Source organism: Andrographis paniculata, unplaced genomic scaffold (genome assembly GCF_009805555.1).
Source record: "Andrographis paniculata isolate CXL003 unplaced genomic scaffold, ASM980555v1 Contig60END, whole genome shotgun sequence".
Taxonomy (NCBI): Eukaryota; Viridiplantae; Streptophyta; class Magnoliopsida; order Lamiales; family Acanthaceae; genus Andrographis; species Andrographis paniculata.
In genome coordinates, this window is record NW_026137596.1 from 2968960 (window position 1) to 2984681 (window position 15722).

The 15722-nt window shown below is 30.2% G+C and overlaps 2 protein-coding genes across 4 annotated transcripts; one reads left to right on the forward strand and one right to left on the reverse strand.

Moving 5' to 3' along the window:
* Positions 1 to 5875: 5875 nt before the first annotated feature.
* On the forward strand, positions 5876 to 10094 carry LOC127259561 (CBL-interacting protein kinase 32-like). Of its 3 annotated transcripts, none has more exons than XM_051286949.1 (15): positions 5876 to 6202; positions 6749 to 6973; positions 7087 to 7149; positions 7279 to 7350; positions 7514 to 7621; positions 7703 to 7783; positions 8054 to 8107; positions 8178 to 8303; positions 8399 to 8488; positions 8686 to 8805; positions 8890 to 9000; positions 9209 to 9322; positions 9414 to 9470; positions 9573 to 9647; positions 9787 to 10094. In XM_051286949.1, exons 2-15 carry the CDS (start codon positions 6803 to 6805, stop codon positions 9859 to 9861), a joined length of 1317 nt encoding a protein of 438 aa, XP_051142906.1. In that variant the 5' UTR covers positions 5876 to 6202; positions 6749 to 6802; the 3' UTR covers positions 9862 to 10094. The 3 variants fall into 3 exon arrangements, with proteins under 3 accessions (XP_051142906.1, XP_051142907.1, XP_051142908.1); XM_051286950.1 differs by lacking the exon at positions 5876 to 6202 and adding an exon at positions 6240 to 6585; XM_051286951.1 differs by lacking the exon at positions 5876 to 6202 and adding an exon at positions 6240 to 6566.
* Positions 10095 to 10152: 58 nt separating this feature from the next.
* LOC127259562 (probable serine/threonine-protein kinase PBL3) lies at positions 10153 to 13137 on the reverse strand. Its single transcript, XM_051286953.1, has 6 exons — positions 12950 to 13137; positions 11824 to 12152; positions 11606 to 11741; positions 11194 to 11330; positions 10729 to 10852; positions 10153 to 10628 (listed from the first exon to the last, which is right to left on the reverse strand). The coding sequence occupies exons 1-6, from the start codon at positions 13008 to 13010 to the stop codon at positions 10246 to 10248; spliced, it is 1170 nt and encodes a 389-aa protein (XP_051142910.1). The 5' UTR covers positions 13011 to 13137; the 3' UTR covers positions 10153 to 10245.
* Positions 13138 to 15722: the final 2585 nt, after the last annotated feature.

Genomic DNA, 15722 nt, shown 5'->3' on the forward strand with positions numbered 1-15722 from the left:
GATTACTTAGATTTAAGTCTATCGAATCTGTTTTGACGATGATCAATAAGACAATCTCATTATTTTCTCCCAAAATTTCTAACAAAATAGTTGTATGGTGTTATATAAATAGGTGTTGATGTGATGTTTTGAATATAAAATTATTTTTTAGTATAATATAAAAAATAAAAAATAGGTATTTTATTTAATATTTTTGAAGAAAAAAAATGAAATGAATAGTAAATTTAAAATTCAGTCCCCAAACAAACACAACGTAAGTGTACCCAATCATATGTTTTCACAAAATAGAAAATCGACTACTACGAGAAGTTTTTATTTACGTCATTTTATGCATGATCCACCGTCGCTGATTACAAAAGCCAGCGTCACTCGTCATCAAAGAAAACGACAAATATTTCACGAGTTTGAAAGAGTGAAGAAAGTATTATTTTAGTAAAAGAAGAATTGAGGTTATTAACTAATTTCAAAACGCACAGGACAATTTATAAAAATAAATTCACATATGAAACAAGTGTGTTGCATTTTCGTTAGTTGACTCGAATTGATTATTACTCTCTTCGTCCCTCGTACCATTTCCATATTGCCGTTTCTATCCGTCCCACATACCATGTCACTTTCATTTCTTGGAAAATGATTATACACTTTAATTTTATTTTAAACTTTTTAATTTTATTTTTTTAAAATTTTAATTAAACTAATTAGTTATCTTAATCTTAAGTTATAATTATTTATATTATTGGATAATTATTTTCACTAACACATTCTTAATTATCTACTAATTACACCATTCCTAAAATACTGTTTCTACAGTGTAGCAAACACGGTATGTAAGACGGAGGTAGTATATAATTTATTCTATAAAACACACATATTATTAATTCTTTAGTGTAGATAAAAACTGATAAAACAGTTTTAATAAATATGTTCTGTTAAGATCCTAATTCAAATTATTTTTTTATCATTTCTATTTGCTTTTACCCTAAAGTATTTTTTTTTCTTTTAAAATAATAATTATATATTAATAAAAATATCAAAAATTCTTACACACTTCAATTAATTAATAAAATAATATTATTTTTAATCTACTATAAAACTTTAAATAACCTATTTAATTTGAGACGGAGAAAAGTACTATTTTTCTATTTCATTCCAGTCAGAAGATTATTATAATAAGTAAGAAATTATAAATATGTATTTCATCAATCTCTTAATAATCTATTTATTTTTTATTTTGATCTGTTCATAACAAAGTATCTATTTTTTTTTAATAATTTTACTTTCTACTAACATTAAAAATATCATTACTCCTTGCAATATACTCTCTCCGTCCAGCTAGAAAATATATATAATTTTATTTTTGGACGTCCAATTACAAAGTAAATATTTCATTAAATACCTCACTTTTTTCCCACAAATACTCTTACTTTACATCACATCATTACTTGTATACCAAAAAGTAAGGGAAAAAATGTCATTACACTACTTTTAATTACTTATTATAATTAAAATACTATTATTATTTCTTAAACATCGCCAAAAAAATAAATGTATACTTTGTATGTGGATGGAGGGAGTATTACATAAATGTCGTTACTTTTATATCATACAATACTAATAAAGTTGTTTTTATATTTTATACTTTATTTATACTATACCTCAATATAATATCAACATTCCTAAAACTCTGTACAAAAAACAAGCGGATGATAAGGAACGGAAGAAATAATAAAAATAATTACTCCATCTGTTCGCCAAATTTATTTCCACTTTTATTTTTAGTCCGTCCACTAAATTTATCCCAATACTAATTTTGGCAAAATTAATAAATCAATATTTAATTATTATCTTTCATTTAATATTTATGTACAACAAATACCACTAACTTTATTACATTCTATCGCTTCATTTATTTATTTTTTAATTAAATTTTCAAAAATACTTCCAACTATCTATCACTTTTTCAATAAAATATTTTTTTTTAAATTTTCGTGCCGGACTCAAATATATTAATTTTATGGACGAAGTATTATATTTTAATATAATAATTATAAATTAAGTTTAATATAATTTAATGAAAATTAAAAAATTTAAATTGTAGTTAAACTATATAATTATTTAAAAAAAAAAAAAAACTTATTTAGAACGGATCGAAATACAGGGAGCACAAAAATGATGATGGATGGCTATTTATGTGTACAGATGAGATGACGCTAAAAGCATGTTAGGGTGGATGGGTGGGTGGGTGGTGACAGTGTACAGTACTGCATACATGCACATCATGTGATGTCAGTCGGTCAATCAGTCCGGTTCCACGCCTGACATGTGGTCCAGGCCCTGCTATTACATGTCTAATTATGGAAAAAGACACTTTGGTCCCGGACTTCGAAAGGACTACTTCGTTAGAAAAAAGCGGTGCCCACATGCGCTTATTCATATTAATGGGTTTAACGTATGATATGACCGTACAAATCCATTTATTTATCATAGCAACTCAAGTTTGATTTGAATTTGATTTTCCGTCTATATTGAAATTAATACATCAGTGACTCATATATAGATATTTTTATTATTTTTAATTACAATAATAATAATTATATTCTTGACACTACTTTATGGTCTCATTGACTAACATGATTAATTCTATTTTTATTATTCTAGAATCTAGACGGCTTCTTATATTTTTAATTAGCATCACATGGTAAAATAAATAAATATTTTTGTTAATGCGATTTTTTTAATAATAAAAAATAAAATTTGAAAGAAAAAGGGAATTACTCTTGAATTTGCTTAAATAAATATATGAGATTGAAAATTCCTAAATACAATACATAAAAAATGAAAAAGAAATACTAAAGATTGTAAAATTAAAAGGACGATTCTAAAAAGAAATTTCACTAAATTTGATGTCGATTGAAGATGCTTCTTTCAGGTGATGAAAAGACTTATTTAAAACTCATGTCAACCGCCCCAATATCGATTATCAAGTCGTGCCTCTATATCCGCTCACTAGTTGTAACTTCTTCCAACCGCTTCATCTGACCTAAACATCCACTGTTTCGTTTCCTCTGTCCGTCTTCCAAATCGACCGTCTTATCTTTCTTCCCCCAATTTCCCTTTGTCCGACCTCCACACCAATCGACCTAAACGTCTACTGTCTCCTTTTCCTTTGCCCGACATCTCCTTGTCTGACCCCTGTATTAGCTGATCACCTAATCAAGGTTCTCCTGATAAGCTTATTTGTTAGTATCCAACCCACTGCATTACCAAAAATAGGGGGAAGGGCTCCAACCCACCCCCAAATCCCCCCATTTTTGCAGCAATCAACAGTGTTACTCCATTTATGGTGTTTTTTTATATTTTTGGTATTTTTTTGTGTATTGTGTAATTTTAATTTTTTAGTAGATGATATATAATTTTATATTTTAAAAAGTTGTATGTAATTTTATTTTTTTTGAAAAATAATGTATAATTTTATTTTATAAAAATGATATAATTTAGTTTTTGTAAAGTAATATATAATTTTATTTTTCAAATTGATATATAATTTTACTGTTTGAAAAGTGATAATTTTTATTTTTTTTGTGTAGATAGCATTTAATTATTTATTTAAAATTATTTTATTTGTAATAGTTATTAATTATAAATGTTAATTTTTATATATGTAATTTTTAAATAATTTATAAATTATATGTGTATAGATCTAATGTAAAAATAAATTAAAGTTGGGTTGTAATTTATAAATATGAAAAGTTATATAAAATAATATAAAAAAGGAATATATAGAGAATATATTTTTAGAGTAAAAATTGAAGTTTATGGTTGAAGTAAAATTACTGTAGATCAAATATTTACCGTAGCAACCGCAAAAATGGAGTGGAGGGTTGGAGATGGCCTAATGCCTTGACTATTGGGCCTATCTCCAAGCCCATTTAAGACCCTAATATTATTGACAGACCCATTAAACTATACACCAATTCTTATTCTAATTTATAAATTCATTCTCGAAAATCCTACACATTGATTTTCCATACTCAACAATTTTATAATTGTCTTACTTTGTATTAATATATATGTTATTTTTAAGATTTAATAATAATAATAATAATAATAATAATAAAACAAATATAATAATTAAAAAGTAATTTTTTCTTAAAAAAGCTAAAATAGATAATGGAAAGTAATTAAAAGTTAACAAACCCAACTATATTATTAATTGAATGAAGTTGAATATGGCCAATGAATTTAAAGGTATTATTAAATGAAAAATGTTATGACTTTGTTACAAATTGAATTACAAAAAAAAATAATAATAAATATATTAAAACACAATTTATTGAACACATAATTATCCATTTATTACTATTTAAGCTCCATCTATACAGAGTTTTTATAGTTTTTTTAAACAAATAAAAATAATAAACAATTTTAGTAATTATTGATAAAATATATCTAGTATAATATTTGAAAAAATTACTTAAAAAGCATCAAACATTTAAAAAAATATTTATAGAAATCGATCTATAATTATTATTGTTTGAGTGTAATTTGAAAATAATTTAAATTCTTGTTTAAATAATATTATGATTGATATTTTGTGAGAAAAAATAGTATATTTTTATTAAAAATTGTATCGAAATGAATAATAATGATTTGTATTTAAATCTGTAATCAAACAAAAACAAGTAATATTAACAGTTTGTTTGGTTGCGGTTCAAAATATATTTGAAATAAAATATTTGATTTGAATTTTTATTTAATTAGTATTTTGATATAATATTTTATAAAATAAAATAATATATATAGTTTTTAGAAAATATGAATTAAAAAACAAACCTTAGAGTGTATTTGATTTAGTAGTTTGAATTTTGAGTTAGTATTAAAATTGTGAATCGATTTTTTTTTTTTAATGTCAAAAAAATATAAATAAATATTAATTTAATATTTCAATATAAAATTATATTTTAATTTAATAATATAAAAATAATTATTTGAGTTAATATTTTAAAATTATTTTTTATAAATAAACGGAAACCAACGCTCAGAAAAGAAAAAAAAAACTCAATCATGTTTATTTATTTATTTATTTTTTATTTTGATCTATTCTATATGATTTTATTTTTTTAAAAATAATTATATGTGTATTCGGATTCATTATTCATTATAATAAAGTATTTATTTTATCATTTTAGTCTATCCCAATAATAAAATATCTATTTTTTTTTAGTAACTCTACTATCTATCTAACATTACAAATACATTTACAATTTACAATATACTCTCTCCGTCCCACGTACCATGTCTATATTACCGTTTTTGTCCGTCTCACATTCTATATCACTTTTTTTTGGAAAATAATTACATATTTTAATCTCATTTTAAACTTTTTAATTTATTTTTTTAAATTTTAATTAAACTAATTAGTTATCTTAATTTAAATTTATATTATTTATATTATAAAATAATTATTACGTGTCTACATTGTAACAGACACGGTATGTGAGAGTATTACACAAATATTATTACCTTTATATTACACGTACTAATAAAATTATTTTAATCTTTTTTACTTTTATTTGTACTATATTCAAATATAAAAAATAAATGAATATTTAATTATGAGACGAGTATGATATTTTCATTTACGACAGTAGGGTCATGGATAAGGGTTTTGATTGATTAAAAAATAATCTAACTCAACTATTATATTTTAAATTTTATAATTTATATTTTGTTTAAATTTATAAGATAGATAATAGTGGGACTGATAAGGGAGTATATACAATCATGATATATATATATGTATATATTCAAATTTAGAAATTGGATAGGGTATATTATAAGTTAATTTTACTCTAGATTTATCTTGATAATAATTTATTTTGGTCGTATTGGAGTCTCTGACACTCGGTGGCTGGGTCTCAGAAAATGGCAAAGTTGGCATCGTGAGAAAGGCCATTGTTTCGCTCTCTGGTTTTCACCTTCACTACCGTATCACTGCAAAGCCTTTCCGTGACTCATTCTCACTCCAAGAGCCGCTATCAACGCACGAGTACGGTGGCCCTGCCCTCGATTCTATTCTACATCCATCAACTTGGCTACAGATTTATAGTACTCGCAGCACTTTTGCGCTTTTGGCAATCAACTTGCTTGGAATTTGGATTGTTGTTGCTCGGACTACTGTTGCAGACGAGAACGACCATAGGTGCGTGTATATATACTGTGTTGCAGGTGTTGGATGTGGAAGGAAGTTCTTCAGGAAATTTTGTTCCTGGATTACTGTTGCTCGTGAATTTTGTATCCATTGTGTAGTGTGAATTTGGACTGTTTTTGCTTCTCTATTCGATCCAGGAAGAGCTTATTGAATCGATAGTTCGTGACTTGATTAATTGCTCGTTTTGCTGTCTGTTTATGAAGTAGAGGACAAGGAAACGTATATGCTGCCATAATTGGTAGATTCTGTGAATACTTTTGCCGATACTCTCATCGTGTATTCGATTTGGGAGTAAATTTCGTCTCTCAGGAATCCCCAACCTTATCCTGATCAGGATTCTTTTACCACTTCAATCGTAATGAACGAAGCACTTTGTAATTTTTCTAATTTGAAGATCTCAATTGCGTGGTTATGGATAGCGTGTCTGATTACTTTATTATAGAAGATCTTTTCATGTGAAAATCGGGAAGATTTTGAAGTATCTGGCAGTATCCAAGCAATTCTAAGCATTATATGAAGTGTTAACTGTTTGTGTAGGAAATTGGACTTGGATAGTGCATTTGCAAGCATTTACTGAACAACTAATCGCGGATGAGTCGACCCCAAGTTAAGCGTAGAGTTGGTAAGTATGAGGTTGGGAGGACAATTGGCGAGGGAACATTTGCCAAGGTCAGATTTGCTAGAGATTCGGAGACTGGGCAGCCTGTGGCCATCAAGATTCTTGATAAGGAGAAGGTTTTGAAGCACAAGATGGCTGAACAGGTCCACAATTCTATCTTCTACTTGACTGAATTTCGAAGGATAATCTTATTATCTGTATAATCCTTGGCTGAATAAACAGTTTCTTTTTGGTGGTTTTTTTGATTGCATACCAGATTCGACGGGAGATATCAACCATGAAATTGATCAAACATCCCAATGTCATCCAATTGCATGAGGTCTTGTCTCTTTCTCCCACTCTCTTTGTTGCAGAGATTCGATAATTTGCGGACACTTGTCTTTTGAGCTAATTGAAATGTAGTTTGTCTTTTCTGCTTCTAATGATTTTGGTGTCAAATATCAATTAGGTAATGGCGAGCAAGACAAAAATATTTATTGTTCTGGAATATGTGACCGGGGGGGAGCTCTTTGACAAAATTGTAAGACTTAACTTTATTCTTTCACAGACAGCTGGACTTTCTTATCAAAGAAAATAGTGATTGCGAAATATATCCTATAGTTTTAATGAAAAGTGTCTTTACATGTTAGTAGAAACTGATCTGTAAATTATATTTATGTAAATGATAATTTGCGATTGCGAAGGTGAACCATGGAAGGATGCGAGAAGATGAAGCTAGAAAGTATTTCCAGCAGCTTATTAATGCCGTCGACTATTGCCATAGCAGGGGAGTCTTCCATAGAGATCTAAAGGTAGAGCTCAAATGGCTTTTAACTTATTTCACAAATACTAACTTCATAGGCTGAATCTTTTTAACGGTTGCCTTGGTGCAGCCGGAAAACTTGCTACTGGATGCTGCTGGAAACCTCAAAGTTTCCGATTTCGGGTTAAGCGCTCTGTCCAAACAAGTTGGGGTATATATACATTTACATTTCCGAATCTCAATTAGTTAGAGTTTTGTTACTCACATATATTATGTCCCAAGAAGTTTCTTGGGTTAGATTTTTGCATTTTTGTCTATGTATACACATATGTTTGTTATCTAGCATTTATATTTTGTTTCAGTTTGTGGGATTTGTGAATTCATTATAGTGCAGTCTAATCTAAGATTTAATATATACATTTTCTATATTAGTTACTCTGATTAGAACCAAAGTAACCATTTTATTTAATTAATTTTGCAGGAGGATGGTTTATTGCATACTGCCTGTGGAACCCCAAATTATGTAGCTCCTGAGGTATTCAACTATTATCTCCATCTCCAAGCACAACTTTCTTTATAAAATGGTCTTATTAAAATCTGCACAGGTCCTTGATGATCAAGGTTACGATGGAGCAACTGCAGACTTATGGTCATGCGGGGTCATACTTTTTGTATTGCTCGCAGGTTACTTGCCTTTCGATGATACTAATATTATGAACCTATATAGAAAAGTGAGCATCCCGACAATTATGTGTATGCCTTTTTGGATTTTTTTTCTTTTTTTATATCTTTTGTATTTCACCATTTTCCTGTGTAAAACCACCAGATATCTGCTGCCGAATTCACTTGTCCTCCTTGGCTTTCTTTCGAGGCCATGAAGCTCATCACTAGATTGCTTGATCCAAATCCTCTTAAAGTAAGCACTGGGAACCAATGCAAAAATATGATTATGTTATGTCATCAGTGCATTTTAGAATCTGAATTATTTACAAGTTGCAAATTGGATAAAAGCTACCTGTTTGCACACATTCTATTACATCTCATATGTTTCCAACATCTTGCTATATGTTTTTGTACTTAACTAGAATGTCAAAACTATTTCTATATCTGTAGCGCATAACATTCCCGGAAATCTTAGAGGATAAGTGGTTTAGGAAAGGGTACAAACCAGCTGTATTTGACGAGAAAGAAGGGAATTGGGATGATGTGGATGCAGTGTTTAAGGATTCCGAGGTTAGTTTGTTGATCATGCCCACCAATTAACTGGCAATTGAGTTGCAGAAAAAGCTCAAAAAGATTTTTTTTTCTTTTTGACAGGAATATCATGTAATGGAGAAAAAAGAGCATCAGCCAGCTGCAATGAATGCCTTTGAGCTAATTTCCATGTCGAGAGGGCTCAATCTCGGGAATTTGTTTGATGGAGAACAGGTTCAAACTCGTTTTCCTTTTCTTAAGAAGCATCCAAATTAGTTCTTAAAAAATCCCACTTTTTTGTTTGGAGTAGAAAAAGGTTTCCATAATTCGAGGGAAGTGCCACTTGGAAATATCTTGTAACACAAATCTATTATGATTTATGACATTCCCCAAATAACCATAAATTTTTTCAGTTGTTATTTAATTTACTATTTCCTGACAGGGGTACAAGAGGGAAACAAGATTTACATCTAAATGCCCGGCTAATGAGATAATTAAAAAGATCGAACAAGCTGCAAAACCCCTTGGTTTTGACGTCCACAAGAATAATTACAAGGTACATATGAATTTGTTTGTGCAAGGATTAAACTGGATATGTTATGTTACAGCTTGGTAATACTTTCATCTCTTTTCTACCTTTTTTCCAGATGCGGCTTGAGAATTTAAAAGCAGGAAGAAAAGGCAATCTCAATGTCGCCACTGAGGTATAAAACATAACATTCGAACATTTCACGCTTAATTGAAGCATTTAATATTTCTATCACTTGTGCTATCGCGAATCTTATCTTACAACTTGCATGATCCAGGTTTTTCAAGTAGCTCCGTCCTTGCACATGATAGAGGTTAGGAAAGCAAAAGGCGATACTTTGGAGTTTAACAAGGTACACAGAACAATATTTAACTATGATGTTTATACAAATTCGATTTTCTTTCAATGCCAAAAACTTCCCATACATTGAAAACTGAACATTAACCAGATTAATTGCATACACGTGATTTTGTTGCAACGTCGGTGTGCAGTTCTATGAAAACCTGTCGACTTGTCTCCAAGACGTGGTTTGGAAGACCGAAGAGGATATGCAAGAAACGAAATAGATGTGTATGAATGTAAAGAAAAAGACAGACATGTCTATAGGTTTGGTGTTTCTTCATTCTTTGGTTTCATTTGTGTCTCTCTAATGGGTACTTTTAATTCCCTCTCCCATGAGAAAAATGAATAACGATCGACGACGCTAATCGAGGGATATCTTCTAATCTTGTAAGACTTTGGTGTATTTTTGTACGTCATTTTTGTACTATTAAGTAACAAAAAACACATTTGAGCATAATTGAGGATCAAATATATAGCATTAAAAACAGTTCATTCCCAATACAAACCTCTATATATACATTGTGACAAATCCAAAAAAAATAAACAAACCCAAATTATTCTGTAGTGTTTATGAATAAAATTTTCTTTCATGTAATTCGCTTAGCCAATTACGATTGTGTCCGAGCCCTGTGAGAACTAAGTGTCTTGACCCGATGCTCGAGCTTGGCGCGCGGCGAGGTTTCGAGGGTCTGTAGCTGTTCGAGCTCGGCCAGAACCTCGACCATCGTCGGCCGGTTCTTGGGGTCATTGCAGAGACACTTTAAGGCCAACATTGCTGCTGTATGAGCCCCCTTCTTTGCATACTCCCCTCTCAATCGTGTGTCCATTATTCTCGAAAATTGCCGCGACTCTCCCAAGTATTGCTTCGCCCAGTCGACCAATGTGCCTTCGGTTCCTCCGATGGACTCGTCGCCCATTGCTCGTCTCCCCGAGAGAAGTTCTAGAAGAACCACCCCGAAGCTGTACACGTCGCTCTTTGATGTTAAGTGACCTGTAATTCAATTGTATTCAGGACGTCGCATCAAATATTTAATCAACTTTATTCTCAATTTTATTTTTAAAAACTCCGGAAAGTTACTAGAGAATATTACCTGAAGCCACATACTCGGGGGCTGCATATCCCATTGTGCCTACAACTCTTGTTGAAACATGAGTTCCGTCGCCGACAGGACCATTTCTTGCAAGGCCGAAGTCCGAGAGTTTTGCATGAAATTTCTGAAAAGTTCGATATGTAAGGCAATGCAGCAAGTAAATTGTGAGATAAACATAAACGAATTAAAGAAAAATAATGCATCTTCCTACGATCTTAAACTTTAAACCAAAAATCACTGCTTCATCGCATAATATATTGTTAAAACTGAAAAAACACAACTTCAACTTAAAATCTTGGATCACTACTAATTATAGGAGTGGATATTTCTCATGTCACAAGATAAATACTATAACACATTACAGGAACATAATTCATTATCATCATAAGTTTTTAGTTTGTCAATCAATATGCAAACCAAGTCGAGCAATGTTAACAAAACTCGATCTTGAATTATTTAACTTACCGAATCAATTAAAACATTGGAAGCCTTCAAGTCCCGGAAGATTATATTGGCATTTAAACTATGTAAGAATGAGAGCCCTCGAGAAATATCAGTTGCTATTTGGAGTCGAGTAGTCCACGCCATTGGCTGCACCCCTTCTACAAAAGCACAACGGGACATACGGATAATGTCATATTTTACACAACATTTTTAGAATTTTGGGACTATTCAACTTTTGGAAAAACATAGCATCGATTATAGTTTTTCTCTCACAAAATATCATCACATAAAATACTAATTTTTTACTATTTTCAAAATTCCAAAAGTCTCGGTCTAAACGGAGCCGTAACAATCCTCACTATTATCTCTATGATTTAAAATATTATGTCTTGTTTACTATTTTGAAGTTAAAAAAGCTTGAAAGAAAACTTACTCTTAAACAAATGATTCTCTAAGCTTCCTTTTGGCATGAACTCGTAAACCAGAAGTCGGTTTTGGCTTTCCAGGCAATATCCAATTAGCTTCACCAAATTCTCATGCTGTAGCTGCCCTAAGTATTTTGCCTCTGTCTGGAAACCACATGAAATTAAACTTAACGGCAATAGGAAAACTGAGGGAAGAAAAGATTGCTTGGGACAATGATGGACGTACAAGCCATTCTCTGTGGCCTTGAAAGCTTTGTGCCTTGAGTTTTTTGACAGCCACGACTGTCCCAGTGCCTGGCTTGCTCGATGCTCGAGTAGCCTCGTTGATCCATCCCTTGTAGACATAACCAAATCCTCCTTCGCCAATGAGGTTCTCGGGGCAGAAATTCTTGGTTGCATTCTTGAGGTCGTTGAAGGTGAATGATTTGAGGTTACTGGAGAGGTAGAGATCATTCAGCGATCCGATGAAAGCATCACTTGAAATGGTTGGATTTGCCTCCAACTGGTTTGAGGAGTTCAAGCTGTGTTTGCTACTTCCCGGGGCTACTTTGGCTCCTGAAAAAAAAAAAAAAAATTGATCAATGGTGTAAGTGACTAAATGGACGACGGAAATGTCATTTGCCATGTTAAAGAGATACACATCATTTATTTATTTATTTATATAATAGGGAGTCATGGATATTCGCCAAATACCATATTAAATGATTATTTCAATACTGCGCATCATATTTATTTAGTTATTTATATACTACGAGGGAATCAACCAATATGCATAGGCCAATGCTGAAAAAAGTATAGTATTTACTAAGAAAATTCAGAGGATTCGACATTGCTTCATGAACAATAGGCACTGATAGGATACATAAATTGCTACTAGCCAACAATTAGTTTAGTAACATAGTTTCAGGACGATAAGATATACAAGAAAATAGCATCAAATGAACCACAATAACTCCTAAATTCGATTTCGAAAGATTATGGAATATACCAGAAAAGAAAAGAGAATAAAATGATCTAGTAAAGTTGCATATACTCAATAGCTAATCGAAACATATAATCTCAGGACAGAGTTATGCCCCAAAAAACATATAATCAGCTTACAACATTGCTGTTATTAGACATTAGTGCGATGAACATGAATCAAATCATCAACAAAAAATTGCAAACATTCCACGTTATCTCCATGAATATATGCACAGGACAATGGACACGATTCCATCTAAAACCACTGATTAATAAATCAAATTTCCCAAATTCAGCTCCAATGGAGATTAACAACAACAGCCAAAATTCCACACACACACACACAATAAAAGCAGACTTAATTCACTGCAGAATATGGTATTTCATACCAAAACCTAGTTGTGAAGAAGAAGTATCACTCCTGGCAGGGCTCCCAAAGCAAATACCCATAATAATATCTCAACAATATGAGCGAGAAAGGAAGAGCAAAAATATTGAGAAATTACACAAATCCATAGCCAATAATAAATACGAAGGCTGCGGTCTCCGGTCAATGAATAATCGAAACAAACATGAAATGATGAAAGTGGAATTTGAATAAATTACAAAATTGAGGCGTGGTTCAGACCTTGATTCAAAGGAGGCAGTCAGTCCAGACGAGTAGTGTGGAGGTTGGGTTAGGTAGGGGTCGAAAAAATTCCAAGGAAAATTCGTGGGAGATGAGTTTGTTTGTTGCACTGTTTTTCTATAATCAATCATCATATCTAATAATTAGCTATTATAGTTTTTGGCAGGGAGAGGTTGACGTTGACATGATTGAATTCAGATATGTATAGAGAGTGAAAGAGAAGCCATGGATTCGATTCTATTCTATTCAATGTTCAAACTTCAAACCCTCGTTTCAGATCATGTTTGAATTTTATTTTATTTTATTTTTTTGAATTTTATCTTTTGGGTAAGCGTGGTGACGTCACTCACTTTGAATTTTGTGAATATTTGTTTTTAGGAGGAGAAAATAACAACTCGCTTTGACCATAGATATTTTACGATATAAATAACGATTCCCACCAGGATGGCAAATGGGGCGGGTTAGTCCCGGACTTTGCTTCGATTTTAATGGATCGGGTTCGAATCTAAAAAATTTAGTTTGAGATTGATTGTGAATTTTGAGTTTTAGATTCGACCGAATTTGGGGGAGGTTACGAGTTTTACTATAAATTCGTTCTACCCTGAACTCGGATCCGAACCCAAATATTTTAATAATTATTATAATTTATTTATATTTTATATTATATAAATTATATTATTTATTTATTTTAAAAAAATTTAAATATAAAATAAAATCTTAATTCTAAATTAAATTTATTTTCGCATTTGTTTCTCTTACAATTTTCTTTATAATTGGGACTACGGCTGATATTTTATTTTTTTCTTAAAAAAACGGATTTATCGGGTTGGCTCCGAACCCGAAGAGTTCGGGGCGGAGCATATCTTGGGCGGAGCATATCTTGGGGCCGGATTGAAACGGGGCAGAGCATATCTTGGGTTATAATATTTTCTAGGTGGGCGGATCCCGGAGTCTGCAAAATCTGCCACATTGACATCCCTAATCCCCACTAGCTATATATTGTTATTTTTTTTCTCTAAAAAAAAATTAAGCTCTTATTTTAAATTTTTTAATTTATATATATTTTTAAAATTTTAAGTAGATTAATTAATTATTTTAATTTTAATTAATAATTATTTTTATTATAAAATAATTATTTTTACTTATATAATTTTAATTATTTACTAATTATATATATTTAAAATTTTTGTGTCTATAATAAAGTGATACGCAAGTAATAATTATTTTAACCTCATAAGTTTTTTTCCCTTCTATATGAACATTCAAATGATCATTTTTTAATATTAGTTGTAATATTGCTAGGAATGGTAGTTAGGGTAGATTTGAGATTCAACTTGAGTTCAACTTTTATATGCGGGTGCAGTTTAATTATTCAAATATCGGTCAAATTTGTGTTCTTGTTGCATTCAATTTAACACTTTTTCTTTTTTTTTTTTTTTAATTTTAATTTTTTATTGAAAGTAATTTACTTTCAGGAAAATGTTGGTAATTGTATTTTTTAATATAATAATAAATATCATTATAGTTAAAACTAATAAAATAATTATGGAAATAATATAAAAAATGAGTTCTTGGATGGTTTAATGATATGAAATTGGACTTGTTACATTAAGATCATAAGTTACGCGTCATAAAATAATAATAAGTTAATAATGCACAACATGAAATAATAAATTTTTATAATTTTTATTAATTTTGATATATTTTGTACTTTGTCCACAAAAAAATTACAAAGAAAATAAATATATTTTGCTTCATGGAATGAGTATTTAAAATTTTTTTTTTTTTTAAATGTAAAAATAATGCTTGTAATATATATGTAAGTTTGAGTATTAAAGTTAATATTTTTTTTGTATAAATTATTGGAAATATGGGCATTTTTTTATGTTGAAATGACCCGTGAGTTAAGTCATTTTATTTTTGTTACGAGAAAACAAAAAAGAAAGCAAGTAAAGAATACAGACGTTTTACGTGGTTGGGTGACTGTGTGTCAATCTACTTCAACAGGCATGAACTGTAGAAATTTTATTATATTGATTCAGAAATTTACAACTGTGTCATCCGACTAAGAATCATAGCTATATATTTATAAGCACCCCAAAAGAAACCCTGCCAATTGATACAGCCTTTTCGCTTTAGTTTTGGATCGGGTAGACAACTAAATCCAAGTCATCGTTTCAACAATTTTATTTCATTTTCATTCACATTCAAATTAGTATTTATTTATTTTTTAATATGTTAGCATCATGAGTAAAAACATACTTCTTTCGTCCCATATCTATATATCTATTTTCTTTTGCGTAAAATTTTAAAAATATTAGTATTATATTGGGATAAAGTAGATAAAGATAAAAAAATTAAATTAACCATAATAAAATAGGTTCATATTTTGTTTAGCACTTAGTGTTAATAATAAAAAAAATCACACACACATTTTGAAGAGAGAAAAAGCATTATTTATTTTACAAAAGCGAAATATTTAAGGAAATAAATAAATAAAATCATATGTAAGTGTTGATGAGGTAATACACCAA